The sequence below is a fragment of the Myzus persicae genome, unplaced genomic scaffold, assembly GCF_001856785.1.
Source record: "Myzus persicae strain clone G006 unplaced genomic scaffold, MPER_G0061.0, whole genome shotgun sequence".
In the NCBI taxonomy this organism is placed as follows: Eukaryota; Metazoa; Arthropoda; class Insecta; order Hemiptera; family Aphididae; genus Myzus; species Myzus persicae.
Genome location: NW_019102226.1, coordinates 77,521 through 99,421, shown reverse-complemented (window position 1 = coordinate 99,421; position 21,901 = coordinate 77,521). Strand labels below are relative to the sequence as shown.

At 35.9% G+C, this 21,901-nt stretch overlaps 1 protein-coding gene across 1 annotated transcript in view; it reads left to right on the top strand.

The window, feature by feature from the left end:
* The window catches only part of LOC111031606 (proteoglycan 4), a 116,880-nt gene extending 96,750 nt beyond the window's left edge, over nucleotides 1–20,130 (top strand). Inside the window, exons 2-5 of the mRNA XM_022311636.1 lie at nucleotides 3,416–3,690; nucleotides 15,035–15,247; nucleotides 15,329–17,058; nucleotides 17,635–20,130. Coding sequence (XP_022167328.1) covers nucleotides 3,633–3,690; nucleotides 15,035–15,247; nucleotides 15,329–17,058; nucleotides 17,635–18,960 — 3,327 coding nt within the window. The 5' untranslated portion in view covers nucleotides 3,416–3,632 and the 3' untranslated portion in view covers nucleotides 18,961–20,130. The remainder of the gene's footprint in view (nucleotides 1–3,415; nucleotides 3,691–15,034; nucleotides 15,248–15,328; nucleotides 17,059–17,634) is intronic.
* The last annotated feature ends 1,771 nt before the right edge of the window (nucleotides 20,131–21,901 follow it).

Genomic DNA, 21,901 nt, shown 5'->3' with positions numbered 1-21,901 from the left:
GTTTGGAATAATTTTAAAAGAAATAACTGACGAAAAGTAATATTATATGAATCTAGGATTCACAACTCCTTAAACTCCGTCAAATTTTCGAACCACACAGATTTTTAACACGTTCGTTTGCAGGGCAGTTTTGACCAAATATAAAATACAGGTGTCACTATTGCATGACCCACTTCCCTGCACAGCCAATCACGTATTATATTTGAGTAGGGCACTATATTATGTTGGGTTTGTTTACATCTGTTATCACATATTACAGACCACACAATCTCACAGTCGTCATTTCAGATATTAAAATTGAAAGTTCTCAACAGCCCACAACTCCGGTTATCCCCCATTAAGTATATTAACCAAACGACAAATGGCTGAAAAGCTCCTCGATAAGAATATTCTAGAAATTTATTAAATGTTTTAGAAATATTCTAGAATATTCTAATATTCTAGACAATAGTTTATATACATCCATAGTACATCCAATCATAACAACTATTTTATATTTCGTGTAACCAATGGCAACCATTTAAATGAACACAAAAAAGTTTTGGCCCTCTTTAAAATGCAAAATTAAAAAAAAAATCGGTTGCGAAGTACACATCTTCCGAGGGAATGGGATTACCAATGGGTACCGAATTTCAGGACCGCGATGGACTTGGCTATGGATCGCTCCAGCACACACACACACACACACACACACACACACACACACATGACACAATACGTATTATATCGTGTGAATTATTAAAACTTTTAAATGCGCAGAACCGGAATTCGCGTATAGCACGTCATTATAATAATAATAATAAATAAATACTTTCCGGCTTCGAGGATTAAAGCGTCCGTCCGTCCGAAAGGGCTTCGCACGGTCGCATGCGTCGTTATATCCGGTATGGCCGTTTTCAAGCGTCGCTTGTAAATAACGTCCGTCGGCCGTCGACCGTCGGATTTACTGCAAATTGAAAGGGAGCGAACGTGTAGGTACTTCGGGGGAAACAAAAAAATAAACAAAAAAAAAAGAGCGCGTCTGGGGGTAGAAACGGGGTCGCGGGGGTAGGGGGTGGCGAAAAAAACAACGAAAAATGCCAATTTCGCCATCGACTCGACGTCGTATTTCCACGGTCCACCCGCGCTCGCCGCCCACCCGCTCAGCTTATATGTCTTTAGGGAAAATACGATCGGCACGGTGCATAGAGAAATACGTTCGCTCACTCGCACACACCCGCAGAACCCGCACACCCGGAAACTAATAAAGTGCCTTTGTTAGGATCTACTTTCGCGTGTACATTTTATATATACGAATACGCCGACCAGAATGGGTCGGCGGCGGGTGGGTGGTTGGGGGGGGGGATCAAATCCGACGGTGTTAAACGTATGCACGCGTTCACGGTACATCAGCCACGAGGGCCGTCGTTCCGTTTTTCGATCGGTCCGTTTCGGGTCTGACGTCGATAATTTTCACCATGTACATAAGTATAATATATAGGACACAAGTACATGTATATATATATATATACACACGAGTATACACTATATATTATATATATATATATATTGAACACGGCAACACGCTCGCCTAAGCTCCGCTCGTGTACCTACGTCAAACACGTATCGCGTGGTACACATAGTGCGGTATAATATATAGTAGCTGCAGCGGTGGTAGAACAAGTATGGTATATACGCCGTGGTCTTGGTAGTATGGTATTACATGCGCGATACACATAATGCATAAAAAAAAAAAGTGCTTTACTTTACACCGAAGAGCGGAAAGATTACCGAAGCGATATTATGTGTACCTATATATATTGTGTAGTGCATTTTTTATTTTTTTTTTTAAATTTTCCAGGAAATATTTTCCTCCCCCACAGCTATATACCGACGACTACTATATACATGCGTTTTCTCTCTCTCTCCCTCTCTCTCTGTCTCTCTCCATGTCTCCCTCTGTCTGCATATTATACGTACTACAACACGCCTCTGGCCGGAGAGCGACACCCTATTAGATTTTCGCTCGAAAAACTCGTTTATATGAAAATGTTGAATATGTCATTATATATTGTCTCGCGTTTCGTATGGCCTCTCTATAGGTACGCCGCCGCCGTAGAGTGTTATATATATATATTATATAATAATATACAATATAAAGTTTATCCGCGTAAATCGTCTATAAATGTTAAGGGTTCTGTTAAAATATTATTATGGGCACAGAGCGAAATTGATTGCACGGCTGGCTCGTATTATTATTACTATCATTGACTCTAGACGTTTACTGATGATAATAAAAAAAAAAGGAAAAAAAATTGTTCGGTGTTAGAGATACTATTTCGTACATGTCAACTTAACCTAGAAAACACATTCAGACTAAGAAGTTATAGGTCGACTTTTTAGACGTTTAAAAGAGTTGGAATACTGACAAATTATGTAACTTTTGTTTTAAACAATATTTAAAATTTTTTTTTGTTTTTTCGTCATTTGCAGACACTTTTGTTACAATATGTAGGTACACTGTACAGTATAACATTTTTTATTTTTTATTTTTTTAATGCTTAAAATAAAACAATTCATGTCTGATATACTCTTTTTTTTTGAAAAATTTAAATTGCCAATTCGTAAACTGAGATTTTTCTCAAGTAGGTCGTTAAATATTTAACATTTTTTGAAATCTCATTATTTGTGTCAAGTCAATTTGATCCAGTTGTAAAAATATTTGTGTTCAAAAAGTATAGACTTTTTTTAAATACTCTACGTGGATTTTTAAATAGATGGGTTTTAAAATAAAAATATTTTTTTAAAAACGCATTACTTTTCAAAATTAACGATTTTTGACATTTTAAAAAGTCATGTAAAACAAACCACTAGATGTAGGTAAATGTTTTTATAATCAAAAGTTTTCTGAAACCAAGATTACAAATTGTGTTTGTTGAAGTTTAAAAAAATAATTAAAATAAGTTAAAATTCTTGTTCAAGTATGAAAATAAAAAATAACAATAAAAAAATTGTATACATTTGGCGTGTTGCGCACGAGTCAATTAATTTCTTAACATTGATTGGAACTATTAATTCAGTTATTTCATTAGTCAGGTCTTCTTGTTACATCCTGCAAATCACTTCATGTTATAACATTATACAATTATTATCACACTGTTGTTAATAATCATATGTATTATTATTATTACACCTTATAAATATTTGCCGACGTAAACCGAATAATATAATATTATAATATAACTAGTAATTATTCAAAACGATATTGTGGTTGGCTTTCAGCGCTATACTATATTACACTCGTGGAGCTGAGGGTTCTTAGCATCTCCTCGATGTGTGATTTAATTGTCGTGATACATAATATTCTATCTGTTGATTTACGTTTTATTGCGATTGTTATTATATTATTTCATGGTTTTTCGTTTTTTCGTTTCAGATTTTTTATCCGCCGCCAGTTGGCTTGTTGAGATGACTTCTTGCAGGGGAAGACTGCAACACTGAACGCCATCCGAGACACACTCACGCAGACGCGATCGCCGCCTAAGGGTACATAATATTGTCCTTCACCCCCTTTCACCTTTCCGATAAGGGTTGATAAACACTCAGAGATAAGCACATAGACACACGGAATTCGGTCGTCTACACTCGTCGAAATGATATCCGCCGAGATGAAAACGTTTACGCTGTGCTTCGTCTTACTGCTGGCGAAAGGTGAGTGACACAAAATAACAATATTATATTCAAAGTAAGGATGTTCGAGTTTGAAAGTCAAACCTAGTTTTGAAAACACGACCAAATACCAAATCATACCAAAAGTTCGAAATGCATCAATCAATCCGAATTCCAACAAAACAGTTGTAACAATCCGTTTACATACGTTATATGTACGTTTCGAACATTTTTATATTTTCATTTGACTAAAAAGTTTGATTAGTTATTATTACGTGGTTAAACTGAATTGTTCGTGTTTTGTTCAACTTACGGTTAAAAAGTTCGATTCGAGATCATATTTTTGTGTTCGGCCCACCCTTATTATTCTTTAAACTTACATATAAAAGTTATCAAAATAATTAATTGCCTTTCACGTGCATTTCTGAGACTTTTCTAGATGAATATTTAGTTATCTTTTATCTTATCTAGATAAATAGCTGCTCATAGTTATCTAATTAATTATGCAAGATAAACAAAGCACCTATATCGATGAGTTCATTTGAATAAATAAAACTATTTTATATTGCAAGTAATTCCTTTTATACATAAATTAAAAGAATAATATTTAACATAGAACAGTGTTTTTTTTATTTAATATTATATCGTTAAAAGTAGTAAATATTCAATTTTTTAAATGTGTTATTAGTTTATTCTTTTCACTAATAATGGTGTTTATTACAACATTTCATCGAAACCTTTTATCTGTGTTTAAGCAATATATTATATTCAAGTAGCAGAAAGGTGTAGGGTGTAGGCGCTCTTAAAAAGTTAGATTTCAATATATTAAAAAAAGTTTTTTTATCTTTGTAAAAAATTATTTATCTTTTATAGTTTTATCTTTATATAGATAATGTTGTGTAGTATTATCTTTATTTTTTATATAGATACAAATATAGTACTTAACTAATCCCAACACTGTTCACGTGGGTAGATGAATTTTGTTCAGGGTTGTTATTGTGGTACGATTGAAGTCATAGTCGACCAACTCTGTCTTAGTGGCCCAAGTCTCAGAGTAATATTATAACAGTCATTCATCGGAAACGTATAAATATTTTATTGCCATTTTTACCGACGCGACAGCGAGAGCTCATCGTAATATTATTTAGACACGCAGAAAGGAAAGCACTCATTTTATAGGCATTTGACGATTCGGGTTATCAGAAGCTCCGCCATAATATGGCGTAGGTAGTCGAAACCAGGTCGAAGGGACTTGACTGTAATAATATTCCTGCAACAGAGAACACTACCCGCAAAGTATCAATGGTGTGCGGAAACACGTCATGATATCATTTTTTTTTTGTGCCTTTCAAGTTTATTAGAAAACAGAAATGCATAGAAGTTACATAGTGTATTATGAAGTTTTCGAAAATAATAAAACATATTTTAATTAGAGCGTCTTCTCTTTCACTGTGTGAATCAAAGTATAATCATTTATTAATTGTTATTATGTTTTTCATTTGCACAAAGCAGAGAGATACCGGAAAATAATTGCAGTAAATAATATTTTCAAGAAGCTGTGAAAATGAATAACCATTTATTATTCACGATGCATTATTTACAATATTAAAATGCATTATTATTAGTTTTGAATAATGTTGTGAAATTATTTAAAAAATAAATGCTCATAATAATTTATTAATGTCGAAATTATTTTTAAGGCTTTTAAAAATATATGTACCTTTGGCAAAAATATGGATAATTAATGTTTTTCATCAAAAATGCTAGTAAAATTAAATTTAACTTATCAGAGAGTTGTAAAAAAATATTCAACAGAAAAATAAAATACTTAAGATTTGGTTATTCACATCTAAATAATAATTACTAAACTTATAGTGCCCTCATAATAAAGTGGCTAATAAATAATTTAACATTTATTATACTTTAAAATTAAATACAACGGCATTGAACCATAACAAATAATTAATTTTCTTAATACGTTAAGTACACTTAAATTTCTATATTTATAAATAGTCTTAAATTATTAATCATTTTGCTGTTTATTTTATAAACGTGGATTTATATTTATTTTGTTTTATTAAGCATTTTTAGGTACCTACTTGTTCTTAAGTCATCGTCACCAGCTTATACTTTCACAATAAAATAATTATATTTTTAAATTTGGTAATGTCGGCACCTACCTAATTATTCAGTTGCATGTTCTTGAGCGTCCAATAATTACTTACGTATCACTTTTCTCATTATGACAATGATTTATCTCTTTTGATTAATCTTTGTAGGTTGAAATTATAATTATAATTATGAATGCTGAATCAACGAATTAAAACACCATTCAAATTGCATCTACCATAATGGTTTCTGCATGAATTATCCATCATGTCCGTCAAGTTGGCGCCGGCACATTATGCTATGACTACAAAACTGATATCAACAATTTCCTAAGAATTTACTATATTTTGCTAGGACCCCCGAACGTTGCAAGTCTACGAACAAACATCTTTGTGGGTACTGTTTATTTTATAAGCACGGATTTAAATATTAAATGTTTTACTAAGCATCCATTAATCTATTCACGTAAGTCATGACTTATATTATTAGGTACTTATCCTTTCACATTAAAATGTTTTTCAATTTGGGCATGTCGGTAGGTACCTAATTGTTGTTCAGTTACGTGTACTTACAAGTCCAATAATTAACCTATCGTTTTTCTCATCATACCGATGATTAATCTCTTTTGATTAATCGGTGTACGCCGTGTTTATAAACGCTGAACCAACGAATTTTAACACGATTCAAATTGTTCTAGTCATCAGGCCCCTCACATCAAATGTTGGCACTTGAATCGAATGTTTTTTGCCTATTTAAAATATCCAATGAAATGCAACTCATTAAAAACTGTCCCATACTTTACAAAACATTTAATAACAACCATTTATATCATAAAATATTAGGTATTTAATGTGAAATAAGTTATTCCTATCAAAATTTAAAAAAAATACTAATTTATTTCAACGACCAACTAACCCGTATAATCCAGCCTCTCTGCCTATAACATAATAGTTTTCACACGAATTATTTATCATTTTACTGTTTATTTTTATAAGCAAGGATTTATATTCTTTTTTTATTAAGTGCCTAGAGTACCTGTTCACGTAAGTTATATAATACATTTTATCCTTTCACGTAAACTTTTCAATTTGGAAATATCGGTACCCACCTAATTGTTCAGTTACGTGTACTTACACGTAGGTACTATAATTACTCACGCGTATCACGGCATAACAATGATTAATCTCTTTTAATGAATCGCTTTACATCATAATTATAATTAATGCTGAACCGACGAATTAAAACGCGATTCAAATAATAATAATTGTAACATAGTAGTTTCTAACACAACTCTCTCGTCCATCAAAGTCGTATTTTTAAACGCAGAGAAACGGATTTATAGCTCTATTTTCCTCATATTTTGGTTACAATTATTGTTATTTAACATCCCGCAGTACTACGACAATAGTAATTATGTACAGTGCGCAGCAAGAAATTTTTCAAACATAATAATATTCAACGTATAATCAGTCTAATCCAAGTGGCTTATCGGACTCACGACGTCTTGCATACAACTTACATAACAGTGGCACATTATACCGTGCAGTGTACCTACTTAATGGCACACCGTGTGATTGATACGAAAACCGCAAACACCGTTTACACTGCAGTTACGTCGTGTTAAAGTTTTGAGTGATTTCTATGGAAGGACTTACAGTATAGATCTTAAACGAAATCCACCGACGGTTTATGTCCACGCCAGTGAGTCTGTTTATTGCGGACGAGTATAATAATAACCCCCGCAGACCCGATATCTGGCGCGAATGTCTTATCATCGGGTTGAAAATCCTCGTCTGTCGTCGTCCATCAACACGACGTCGTTTGCAATGGCAATTACGTTCACCGACACATCATCGTTATGTACGTGACGATTTCATTAAAATGTTACGCTCAATAAATACTAATAGGTAGTAAGATTGATTACTTCGTCGATAATACGCGTCCCCTCGTCTCCCGTCCCACGTGCGGATCGGTCTTGATGAGTGCACTTAAGGTTTTTGTTTGTGTCTTTTTTTTCGCGCTGTTGCACAAGCGCATACCTATATGGTAAACGAGAAAGAATGACTTTTAGGAGGCGTGTTACGACTATAATACTACGATGACAGCTACGCCCGGTTAGTTTAGGGCCTCTTAGACCGGGTCAATAGTATGGAGAAACGTCTTCGCAGACGGGTGCTTGACCCAAAAATTCAGAAACCTTGCAATTATTGAAATATTACGGAAAATCACGGGCGTGAGAAGGGTTTGAATGCCGTTCGGATCGCCTCTGATCAAATTTGAAATCCACTCTCTCGCTGCTGTACCTACTACACGCGATGGTTAGGTAAAGTTGTCCATGACCATTTCATTTTTCAATTTGCATACTTTTCCACGATTTTCTGAACTTTATTCTAAGATTAATTGAACGAATAAATAATAAGCTACCACCGCTTTAAGTATCACAAAAATATGGCAGCATAATATGCCATCATAGAAACTCAGCTCTGGATCGGACACCGGATCAACAATTAGTTATATTTTATGCACAAATCATGTTAAAATATAAAAATTGAACCTTGGTCACAAATCGGACGACAGTAAAATATGATTAAATGTGCTAAAAAAATACTTCAGCCCAAAAGTAAGAGTATGAACTGCGAATACCTGAATACCTTTCACTCCTTCTAGATCTTAAAGAATAGCTTAAGTATAAGAGGTAATTCAAATTGTTTTTGTTTTTTTGTAACTTTCATGGCTCTCAGTAGTTGTATATTTTTTTCTGTGAAATTAGTTGTTTGTATTTTTTTTAAATTTGTTTAATGTTGATTAGTTAATAAGCTTTGTTTAAAATAGTAAAGTGTATTATAGTTTGCGCAATAATTTCGCGATGTAAACGTAAAAGCCTTCTGCAGACTCGCACAAATAAATAAATAATGAAAATAATAATTTTTGTTAATAATATGGATTATTTTTACTCGAGACTGAACAGCCGTAATTATAATAATATGCATCCGTACCCGCAACGCTATGACGACGATAAAATATTTTTTTATCACGGCAGTTAAACCTTCGCGCTATGTAAACAGATTAAAAACGATTTTTTGCGTTTCGTTGTGTTGCAGTTGACTAATAATAATATTGTTAGCGTTTCGATCTTGTTCGACCAGCACTTACAACACAAAGTTATTTTCACCGGCCACATTATATAACAGATTTTCACCGATCATGAGATATTATACCGTCGTTCGGGAGTCAAGTCTCGCGGGAGTGTTTTCAATAATAATAAAGTGCGTGGATACGGTTTATAGTTCGTTGACACATCGACTACATTCGTGCACAATATGGACACAGATTGAGGTTCGATCCGTGATAATTCTATGCACATAATGCCCGGAAGGCTCTTCGGCTCGGAAAACTTTGAATAATCGTCAGTCTGTATGTATAATATTATTCTGAATTCACAACGAACAATTACAATAATATGTGCTCGCCGAGTTGGACCAATAATAATAATAATACATTTCGGTCGTGGTATTCCCGCTCTATCCGCGTCATAATCGATGAAGGCGTCGAAAAATAGATCATAAAAATCTTCTTAGTCGGTGCACAACAATAAAATGCTTTCGGGGTCAACCAGCCCCCCACCCCCCCAGAACACTCGCGGGTCAAATAACGATCGATTTTCGTGCTCACTAATATATAGGTGGTAACCTATTCCCATTACAATATACTTATATCTCAACGTCTGTATTATTGTTATCATCACTATGGTCATCATCATCCTCATCGTCGGCATTGTGATCATCGGTGTATAACATTTCGTCGTTACCACAGATTTCGTTCGTTTAGCGTTTTGTATAATGGCGGTCAGTCACAACAATGGTATTACAGGTATACCGTCATCCTCGTGTGAGAATGCGCTCTCGCACACGATCATCATCATCATCATCATCATCATCATCGCCAGAATCGGAGTCGTTTTCGAAGTCACAGTCGTAGTCGTCGTCTAGTCGCTCGGGTTTAATTATCCTGCGATGTCATTGGCGGATCTAGGTCGGAGGTCGGGTTCGTGCGATCTTTTTTTCGTTCTCCCCGCGAGTAAATCTCATCAGCGGATCCGCCTCGGCCGGGTCGAACGCGAATTTCGTTTTAAACGATAAACAGATAGGACGTATCGCTAAAAACCACGATTATGCTATTTAAAAAAAAAAAACTAAACCAAATGTTTATTAGCGCCGCGAGACGAGAAGGCGACGACGAGGAGACGAAGTTTGAGTTTCTCACGAGCGCAACCCGGTTTATCACCTTGTTCTTACGTGGTCGTAATACACTCTGGAGCATATTGTGTTAAATAATTATAAAGATATGATTCAGGTCAGGGAAAACGATTCCGGTTCACGGTCGCGGAAAGCGTAGGTACCTATGTATTAATGCGATTATCAACATTATTATCGTTGTTCACACTGTTCCTATATTATGATAATAATATTCTATTACAATCCTATCCAATCTGCAGTTCACTTATTAGACGCCGAAACAATTACGCTCCGACACGATGTTTTGTATTAATTTTTTTTTTCATGTCTAACCTCAGTGTGGGAGTTTTCGAGAATTCGGAGCAGCCGCATGATTGCCACGATTTTTCTCCTTTTCCTTTGCTATACCTATACTGCCGCCGTCTGATTTAAATAACGATCTTTGTACAAAACCACACTGTGGTCGATATTGTTCGTTATAAATTATTGTACACTATAGATAGTAGATACCTATTTTGCCGACGAATTGATCGCATATTTAAAATTCACCAAATATCATGATTCTAAATTTCCATCCAAACTGTGCAACGACATGTGTACAAAAACGCGTCGTGGTCGATGTCATACAACACAAAATATTGTGCACTTTGTTTTATCGGTGTTTTTTGGCATATTTTATTATAATGTGTAGGTACCTAATATCATACACCTACCTCTACTGATTAAATTATTAGAAGTTCATTTTACACTACCAAAGTTGATGAAGTTTTAATGTGTTTTACATGTTTTCAGTGAAGTTAATTGCAACGCCCACCTGATGCTAAATTAATTTTATGTACTCAGAAAACAAAAATCGTTATTTTATATATTTTGCTCGGGCCTTTGTGTCCTAGGTGCGGTGGGTTTATTTTTATTTTTAAGTGCAAAATATTCTAATATCAGAGTGGTTTGAGAACTTTTTCCATTAATCTGAAAACGTGCATATATTTCTTATGCGGGATGAAAATTAAATTCTTTTTTTCTTCCAAAGATGTAATTCGTGTAATTTTTCGGAATTTTCTTTACTATTGTTTTCTTGAACGCAACAACGTAATATTGTTACATTTTTTATGAACACTTTCCGATCAAATGTTTACGAAAACGGAATATTTTAATAAAATTAAAATTTATATATTCTAATAAGAGAAATCAACATTGACATTAATATGGAAAAAAAATGGTCTTATAACGTTGGTGGTTTTTGATAAATGATATAGGTACCTGTGTTCATAATATTATTTTATGTATCTATTTTTCGATTAAAACTAAAACTGGTTTTCGCCGTTGTTTTTCTCTTTAGTTTTTATTTCAATTCGATGTTATTTTTTGTGCCATCTGTTGAGACAACTTTAATAATATCGTGAGATTTTAGTTATTGAAATAATTTTCTTAATAATTGTCGCCATATTATGGAAACACAGCTGGTAGTTATTAAAAAAAAAAAACAAATTAACTCGAGACGATAGTTTAGAAGATTCAATGTCTTTCGAGACAACTTGACATATTATGCCCTTCTGTCCATTGTCAAGTAGTAGTTGTAAAACTTTCCGAACGTTTGTGTTTGTTGAACTAAATAAACAACAAATTAAATTATACACTACGCGCTCGGTCTCACGAAATCGTATCGATTTTACGGTCCGTTCGCTTCGATTGACACTCAGGAACAACAAAATATTGTGAAATAATTTGATATGCCTAATCAGTAATCACTATACTTGGTCACAACTTTACAAGAGCAGACGGATGAGTAAAATATCCAAACCGTAAATAAATTATAACATAGTATGTGCGTCGATTCCGACGGACTGTTGGAAAACTGGCGGAGAGTTTATCACGGTTTGTGCGGAAAGTTTCGAAACGAGGGCGAAATGTTGTCATCAACTGTTGGATTTTTTTCCCGCATAACAATAAGGTTGTTCACATGTCGTTCGTTGCGCCGTAGAAACACAGCGGTCTGTTGTATCACGTGGACAACTTTTGTGGTACTGTTGGCAACGTTCCTAGTATTTTGTCGTTTGGTGTCATAAAACTTTTTTTTTCCGATTCCGACCGTCAAGCTAGTCAAAAAATAAATACATAAATATTCAACCGACAAGCTTTGAACCGATTCGAATTATATAGGTGTCAGTAATATGACCGAACTTTTAACGACCTAGTGAACACGTCGAAATGATCATTTTAAATCGAAAACCCCCATTCTATAGATAGTAAATATTATAATGTTCAATAAATTTTATTTTATAAATGAATCGTTTGTGATAATAATGGTCTGTACTCGGGCAAAGAGTTTTCCTTTTTTTTTCAACCATAACATAGTTCGTGTAATAAAATATATTATATACATATATCATTACAATTATTATGTTATTCAAAAAGACTAAAATAAACTTTTAGATTTGAACAGTTTGTGTTCGTCTGCACAATGTGCACAGTGCACGTCTGAAAATAGTTTCTGGTTTTCCATATTTTTTTTCGATTATACATTTGATCGTTAACTTATCTTATTTTCCATACCCCAACGGGCGTACATTATAATATAATACATCGACATACATCGAATGGAAAAACTTTTAATGGTTATTCGTAAGCACCATCATTTATCGTAACGGTGTACTTACAATAACCGCGGTAACTCACACCGTACCCGATCGTTCATAATAATAATTTGTCCACTTATCGTAGAACTAGACAGGAAACCTGTTCAAAGCTTAACGAATCTGTTATCGACGAAAGACTAATACTAAATCTTAATACGAAGTCGTAAAAAATCCACGATTCGACTCCCTCGCGATTTCGATTGGAAAATAATAATTATCGCGTACAAGAAACGAAATCACTTGGGCCAAAAATACAAACATTGTGTTATTATTACCTACTTACCTAGTTGTATTATCATCGATGTATCACACGTTAATCGAATCCCGGTATGATCGAGTTCGAGAGCTGCCTAGCCAGCCCGGGAATGGGAAAAGCACAATATTGGGCATTGACACAGTTCGGAGGACGTTATCTCACGGGACCATGAACCGCGGGCGAGATCGTGATCTCAAAGTGCACACGTCGGGTCTGTTCGGGCACCCGTACGGTCTACTGAACTCGAAACGAATTTACGAAAAATAAAAACACATTATTACGAATATCGACGACTGTGATATCGGTCTACTGTAATACATCAGCTGATAAGTTGGTGGGATTTGATTTTTCCACTAGAAATCTCCTGCACGTCAATACGTTTTAGAACACTCCGATGGCTGATAAAGAACTGAAGAAAATGTTAATACAATTTACTGGTATAGAAAATAAACGAATAAAATAGCCAAGTTATAAATTTTTTTTCATCTTAAAGATACTATTGTCGATCTTAAAATTCTCGGAGAAGTTAAATACTACAGACTTATTTGCACACAAACTGTAATGTAAAAAAACAGCTCATTTACATAGAGCCTTTTTATTTTTTTGACATAAGAAAAGATAGTATACATATTTTTTTTGAAATAATCACATTTTACTGACCAGTAGTCTCCTTAGGTGCCTTGAAATTTCCTCTGGAGCAATTATTTTTTATAGGTACTAAGATTGCATAATACTAAATTTTGTACCGAACGAGTGTTATAATATGATACCTATTATGCTTTATCATAATTTGTACATTTTAATGACTTAGAAACTACATTATTTTCTATGTAGGTACATCGACTTCAATTTACATATTCATTATTATATATTCGTATACATGATAATAAATCACAATTATTCAATAATGGCGTTGCCCTGGTTATTAAACACATCAATGTGAAATTGATTTATTATACAATTTTAATTTATTCTAGTCATTTTAGAAATTATGAGCACATGTTTTTCACCTAAGATATTATCTCCTATTTTAATGTTTGGCACTGACGTATGAGAAATTGCAGAACTCAATTTTATGATTATAATATACTAATTATCATTTCTTATTATATTTATCTACTCTCACTTTGTTTTACTTAAATTTATGCTCTTAAATAGTAAGTTCAATCAAAACCTATTATAAAAGTATACATTTTAAAGTTTGATGACTTTTATATATGTATATTATTGCAAACATCGATAAAAAGAATTATTTTCCTTTGGATTATTTGGTTTCCTGTAAGGATCCTTGAGGTTAGGGTTAATTTTCTATCAAAACAAATCGATTGTTGAGATTGCGTTTTGTATTTAATTTTTTATCTTTATATAAGCTGTTAACATAATATATTATAATAAAATACATAATCTAACGTCCCAGGCACACATATTATAATAATACACCTATTAAGAGTTGTAGAAGCGTGTTGGTGCGAGTGAAAAGGACGGATTCTTCCGCTCAGTCCGCAAACCGTAAATTTCATGATTACATTACATTATTATCACCCTTGTCAACGTGTAACAATAATAAATCCCCATGGTCGCGTACCATACGCTGACACATGCGTACACAAATTACGCACACAAATACAAACACACTCACACAAACGTATATTATGTATATATTATATACATGCATAACGTGTATATCGAGCTAATGACCATCTATTGTTCGAACGCAATAGTGCATAGTGTCCTATGTTATTGGAATCCACAAATAAACGGTATTTTGTTTATTCACCAAGCGTTTATCTGTCATCAGTAATAATTTTACGACCTCTCCTCTGGACTCTGCTACTATCAATTTCTCACATCGTCCACTATACAGATCGACCCCCTTTTTGTAATATACGGTCCCATTTGAAACTAGCATTTCTCTGAAATAACAAACGATTAAATATATATAGTGAGTTTATACATATAACTGTTTTGTGTTTTGTTCTAACTTAAATTGTATCAACTTACGAGCTTGAAAATAATTTGTTAGTTTGCTATGAACAAAAAAGTCATGTTTTCCATAGGCAGACGGATTGTCCTATACAAATTTACACTAAGCATTAAATATGTTAACAGTAAATACTCAAAACGATGTTTAATTTATTATATATTTTTAGTTTCAGTTTTTGGATTAGTCAATGGCGATTCATCACCAGGGCCCGTATATGTCAATCCAGATTTGGTTTACGAAAAACCAGAACTTGTCGCTTCCCAGGTAGTTTCGCCAGATTCTCAAATCACGCAAACAGTATATGGATTTTTGGACTTTACTACAACGATTGGTAACACTGTTATGGTTTTCATGCCACAAAGTGCATCCACTTCACCAGGTACATACTTTACTGCAAAAAAAAAAAAAACAACTTAAATAAAGATAACTGTATAAAAATAAAATAAATAATGTTTATTAGGTACTACTACTGCTGAAGAACCAACGACCACAGAAGGTAAAACTACCACTATTGAGGAAAAACCTATTACAAAAGAACAGCGGGAAACAGAGTCCATTGGAATCACTCCCAGTAAACCAGTTAACTTACCAATCGATTCACAAAATGAAGAAATAGTTATGATTTCAAGTGAGCCTATAATCACCACAAAAGAAACCACTATTACCGAACCGACGACCACTACTACGAAAGAACCACCAACTACGAAAAACGTAGCGAAAAAATCTGAACAAGAAAAAAAATCAACAGGTGCACCAGTGACAACAAAAAAAACTATTGCTAAATCTACTACACCATCACCTCAAAAACCAAAACCAGTTGGAAACGCAAATAAAGAACCAGTGGTAAGCTCAAAGGTTGTAGTTATGGCGGGTTCTAAAGTCGTGGATAATATTGTAACCAAAGTAGAAGTTATTGAGGGAAGTGCACCGGAGCCATCGAAAGTGGTGGAAAAAGTGATTTACAGTAAAGTAGAAGTTATTTCTGGTGAACCAGTCGAAGAGGTGGCAGTAAATCATTTACAACCAACACCAGAATATGATTTCCTTTCACGACAACCTTCAGAAGTTGTGGATGAGACATTCAAAGTAATTGATTTGAAACCTAGTGCATCAAGACACGTTCTAGTTCAGAAAAGTCGTGGCCCTGATGGAAAACTCCGAGCCTTCAACTCAGTTGCAAACTTTAACGGAGAAGAAGAGCCCACGACAAATAAAGCACCGAAAAAAGTAGCCGTAAAAGTATCACCATCTGCATCTGGTGTCCGAATCCTAAAAACAGCTGCACCAAAGGCCTCAACCAGATCACCAAATGTTGAACCTACACCAGCCACATCTGGATTGGACGATGAATCACTAGAGTCGTTAGTGGGCTCACAGCCAGGTTCGGTCTTGGTTCGACAATCCAGGAGGCCGGCTATTGGTGGAGGTTTCAATAAAAACAAGTACACGCCCACACCGAAAAGTAAATCAAAAGAATTTGAAGATTATTCGACTACCGACGAAGAACAAAACGAATTCACCTCTGCTCAAAATGAACCTACTACTCCAAGTTACAGGAAAGGATCTAAATTCACATCAAAAATTACTACTACAACACAGAGAGTTCCGAGTTTTAAACAAAACCGATTTAATAGACCGACCACCGCTGAGCCAGAAGTGGAGTCGACTGAAGGATCCGCTACTCAAAGAAGGTTCCAGCCTAGTGCCAAGCGTTACGACAGTAACACCAGTGCAGCTGTAGTGACTCCAGCTAACCGTCGGGCTTTCAAAAAACACTTTCAGCAACAAGAACAACAACAATCTCCCCAGTCCAGCCCACAACCCATTCCGACAGCTCCATTAACATTCAAATCCAAACTCATCCGACCAACTGGACGTTGGGAGTACAAGACATCTCCCAAACCTCGTGTAACCATTCGCCGTATCGATGAAAACCGACATGGACAGGAAAATGCTACCACGCCATTGACACCACATTTCCCCGATGTACAAGTTGACAACGGAGACCAAGCATTGGCTGGTTCAGGTTTATTACCAGCCTTACAACACGACGATGACAACGATGTTCTTGTTCAGGACGTGAGCCCGACTGCAAATGCTGAAACTATCCGAGTGGAAATCTCTACTCCAGCTGAATTCAAGGACATTTACTACGAAATTGCCACAATCAAATCACCGTACTCATTCCAAGTAAAATATTTTCATTTTGTAGAATCTCATGACATTTTTATATTTGACCAACATATAGGTATACCTAGGTTATCTTATATTTACTAACTTGCATATTATGGAGAACGAGAGATAATAGAAAATATGATTATAGAAATTAAAACTATTTTTACGCTAAAAATATATAAATCTATGTTTCTCAATTATTTTATTTAAATATCTCAAAGTGAAAAATTCAGTAACTAAAAAAAAAGGAATCGAGACAACGTAGCTTCTATGTAAATTAGTCGAAATTCCACAATAATATTAAGCTTAGTACATTGCGAAAGTAATATACGATTATTAAAATTAAAAAATATTAAAAAATTAAAATACTCAAACTAATACACTATAAATCATTAAAAAATAACATCAGTAATAAAATCTGAATAGGTACAAGATGCGACTTTATAACACTTTTGCCGAAATACCGCAGTTGAAATGTAATTTCTTAACCAAAATTACCTCAGACAGTCAATGATAATACATTTGATAATAAAATTATAACATAATTACACGCAGTTGTCTTAATGCTTATGATATTTCCTTGTCTCTCAGGTTGGTTCAGTGAAAAATACCAGGTTCATAACGGTTACGTCGACGATCCAGAAGAGCCTGGTGGAGCAGACCGACAGCCCGTCACCGACCAGAGTAGAACCACTGTCCGAGAACATACTGGCCAGCCAGGCGCCCAACCTGTACGGCCGTGAGCAGCCACTAGACTCCAGCCTGGCCACTCTACCTCCAATCTCCCTGTCACCAGATCAAGCCACACCACCGCTGGAGACGATGACCGAGAGCTTCAGCACCACTGAGCTGATGCTCAAGACTCACATCCTGCCGGTGGTCAGGGGAACGGACACTAGCAGCGTGACACTGGTACAGTCGTACAAGGTGACCAGACTGGTTACCGCGGTCAAGACGCTGCCACCGATGGAGGTGTACCAGTTCGTGCCCAGCAAGACGCTCAACGAGTTCAATACCAGACTGGACGAGGCCGGGTCAGAGCTGCACCTGGAACTTGAGTACGGTGACAACGGAAACCACGACGACGAATCCTCGCACCCGAGTGCGGCTAAGGCGTTCCTGGACAGCCTGGACCTGTCCAACGTGGGATCGTCGTTTGACCTATCACAGATGGACAAGGTCAACGGTCCGCGGTCGAAGAAAGCTCACCGGATGGCGTCGGCGTCAGGCAATTCGACGTCCGCCGAACACCCGTCGCATCAATACCAACAGCAGCCACAAGCACCCACCATGAGCCCTGAACAACTCCAGCAGTTGGCCCTGTACCGGTTACTGAACCCGAACGCCCCGATACCAGCACCGGTCATCACCACCTCTCGACCAGTATTGCGGTACGAGACTGTGTTCGAGACGCACGCCCTGCCCGTGGTCAACGGCGGCGCCACTTACTACACCACCCTTTCCCGACCCGTGGGCACGGTAACCAGAACCGATTACGAGCTGGTCACCACCACGCTGGCCATACCGCAACCACAGTCCATGCCGTTCCAGCCACCTCAGCTCCAGCCCACACCACTGTTCCAATTCCAGCAAACTCCCTTGTTCCCGCAGCAGCTCCAGCAACAGCAGCAACAGCAACAGCAGCAACAGTTCCCGGTACAGCCAACGCTGTTCCCGGCCCAGCCGTCGTTCGCCATCACGTCCACACCCGTCATAACCCAGTCGATGGTCACGCAGACCGACAGCAAGGTGCTGAAGCTCACTTTCGGCGCCAAGACCGCGTACACCACCATCTACTCCAGCTCAGTGGTGCCCACCCAGGTCACGTCGTACGTGACCCAGTCCGTGGCCGTCCAGCCAACCGTCGCCCAGTTCCCCAACTTTATACCGTACGGCGGTTACCCGTTCCTGGGTTAGATCGCACCCAGCCGTCGCCCGCGTGCCATTGTATATTATTACCCGGAGAACAGCGACCGGACATCCGGACTATGACCGATCGTCGTGACTTGTACATAACTACATTATTATTATTATTTTTTTTTCGTTTCCAACAATCGCTCAAATGTCGTGAAATCGTCCGGTGGGAGCATTAATAATTATTATTATTATTTTTATTATTATTATTATTATTATTATTATTATCATCATGCGTATCGCGTTGTACATAATATTATTATACTTTTTTTCACTCTTATAGTCTATTGTTACTGTAACGGTAAGGAGACGCTACCGAATCTCGATACACGCCATGAAAATATTTCGAGTGTGAATTGTTTGGTTTTGTCTTCCGTCTCGTTACGATTGTTTTTATTTCTTCTATCTTTCGCCTCTTTTACGTACAGTCGGGACGTTCGTTGCGATACCATTTGCGCGACAGAAACTGTAGTGATGGAAAAAGACAAAAATAATATAAATCTCGAGGAAGGAACATCACTACTTGCAGTCATTCGACAACCACTTACCGTGGATTTCAGAATTCCCTCGTTGAATTAAAGGGGTCCGCGAACAAAAAGAGGCAAACCAATTTTCATCGAATATCCGTTTAGATAATATTTGATAAAAATATGACCATTGTGTTTTCACGAGAACCAGACAAACCCTTATTGGAAATATAACATGCTTGTAACTGTCTTGTTTTGTTTAATTTTCTCTAAAAAAACCTGATAACTCCTAGAGAATATTATAATCAATAAATAATATATTTAATCAACTCCGAGTTCTGGTCGAAATACAGGATAGATCCGAAAATAAAAATTGGTCCCTTCGAGTATTAATTTACCAGCGCTCCTGCTCGTTTGTCCTCGACGATTATCTCCAGTGATATTTTGCGCATTTGGTATAGGTTAAGCTAACCTAATAATATGGCTCATTGTAATATTATAATAAAAAATATTGCTACTTTTGTATTACATAAACAGAGGAAAACCATTCACAATTATTACCATTATTATTAAAGGCACGTCATAAACGATTTTCCACCGTAGTAACAACCGTAGTCTTACGCGCATGATTGTGTCTATACGCTCGCCCGTTCATTTATCACCCGACCGGAATCAAACTTTGAAAGTCAGCCAAAAGTTTGCGGTGTATCTTTTCTCCCTCTGCTGCAGCTTCATTCACTTTCCTCTTGGCCCTAGCCGTTTTTTTTCTCGGTGTTAAATAACAAATCTGGATGCCGGTCGTGATTAATTGCTTTTTCCCGATAGAAAATAATTTCCGAAAAGTGAGGCTGGTGCCAAATACAAAGAGGTCAAAAAAACAATTTTGAGTAGCATTAGACTATTATTATTATTATAGAGTTTAGTGAAATTCTGTTTAAATCATAAATTATATTTAAGTGTAATTATGTTTTATAATATTATTATTATGTATTATTGTATTATTATGTTTATTTTTATACTATGTAACTAATGTTTTTTTTTTTTTGTGTATAAGATAAATATTATTTAGTATTAAAATATTTGTACAGTTTAATCGAAAAAATGTAATTAAAATAATATTATTGTTCTTTTATACCTTGTCGCTCTATTACTGTGTACCTGGAAAAATATTATCATCATTCTGTAAATCACAAACTGGTAACAATAACTCGAGGCCATTTTTTTGGAGTTAAATAATAATGTTTTATGCAGGATGGTTTTTTAAGCGTGCTCATCCTATTTGCATGCTTAAATCATGCATACATTAAAATTAATATTTTTGGAGTTTTTAAACACACTTTTTGGACCATTTTTCCAATTATTGAAATTTTTTGTACCACTTAAGGATAATCTTTTATCTTATTATCCTTCCTAAGTATGAACATTTTAGTGACTCAGAAAATACTCATTACAATTATGATTTCGATGCATCAACATTTCCAAAAACAATCATTCTCTAAAGTCTATATGATTTTCAGTAAAAAAGAGGGGTTCAAATTAGAGAAATAGGAGTTTGTGTCTTTTCAGAATACTCTTTAGTCCTCAAGTAGTACAAAAAACATCAGAAATTTCGAAATCAGAATTGGAATAAACGTAATATTACAGGGGGTGAGCATTATTAAAAAAAACACTCCGTGGATGTATAATGGTCATAGGTCGTATCCTCAAAAAAAAGAAAAAAAAACGAATTCGTTTACAGGATTTCCCTAGTATGCTTCTCGCATGGTCCCTTATCAGCGTCCATTCTGATGTATTTATTCAGTGTAATGACTATATCTACAGCTATATCTATACCTAGGCAGGTATCAATCGCAAACGAATGGAATAATTTGTTTCGTTTCCTTTTTTTTTTTTTACTTGAGCGTAATCGCAATCGTTACGTTGCCCACTCGTATGATTTGCAATATTATGACGTGTAGGCATGTACAACGATAATAACATGCACTAACCCAGTTGGCACGAATAACCCAGTTCGATCCACTTTCGATTTCGATTCGTTCGGAATGATAAATCCTTGAACGGAGTCAACACCACACGAACTCGCATGTTCCTCGGGCGCGTCGTGATCGTAACCGCCGCCATAACCTTGATCTCGGTTACTCGCGCAATACCGGTAGCTATTAGGTATCTGGTATAACAATAATAATATAATCGCACCTGGAGCGTTTATAAATACATATTTTTTTTGTTTTATTTGAAACCGAGATCTACGCACAACCGATCGACGACGAATATCGTATAAAATTATAAACTCCGTTTCGTGACCGCCCACGGGTGCCAATAATACTGTAATCGTTTTTTTACGAATATTATTGTTGTAAAAAACGCGAAACGAACTATCGGCGTGACTATTTCCCGGAGTGCGATCTATATTATTCCAATCGTTTTCGGCGGCGGGCGATCCCTATAATTTTCTTCTGACGATCGTCTCCTCCTCC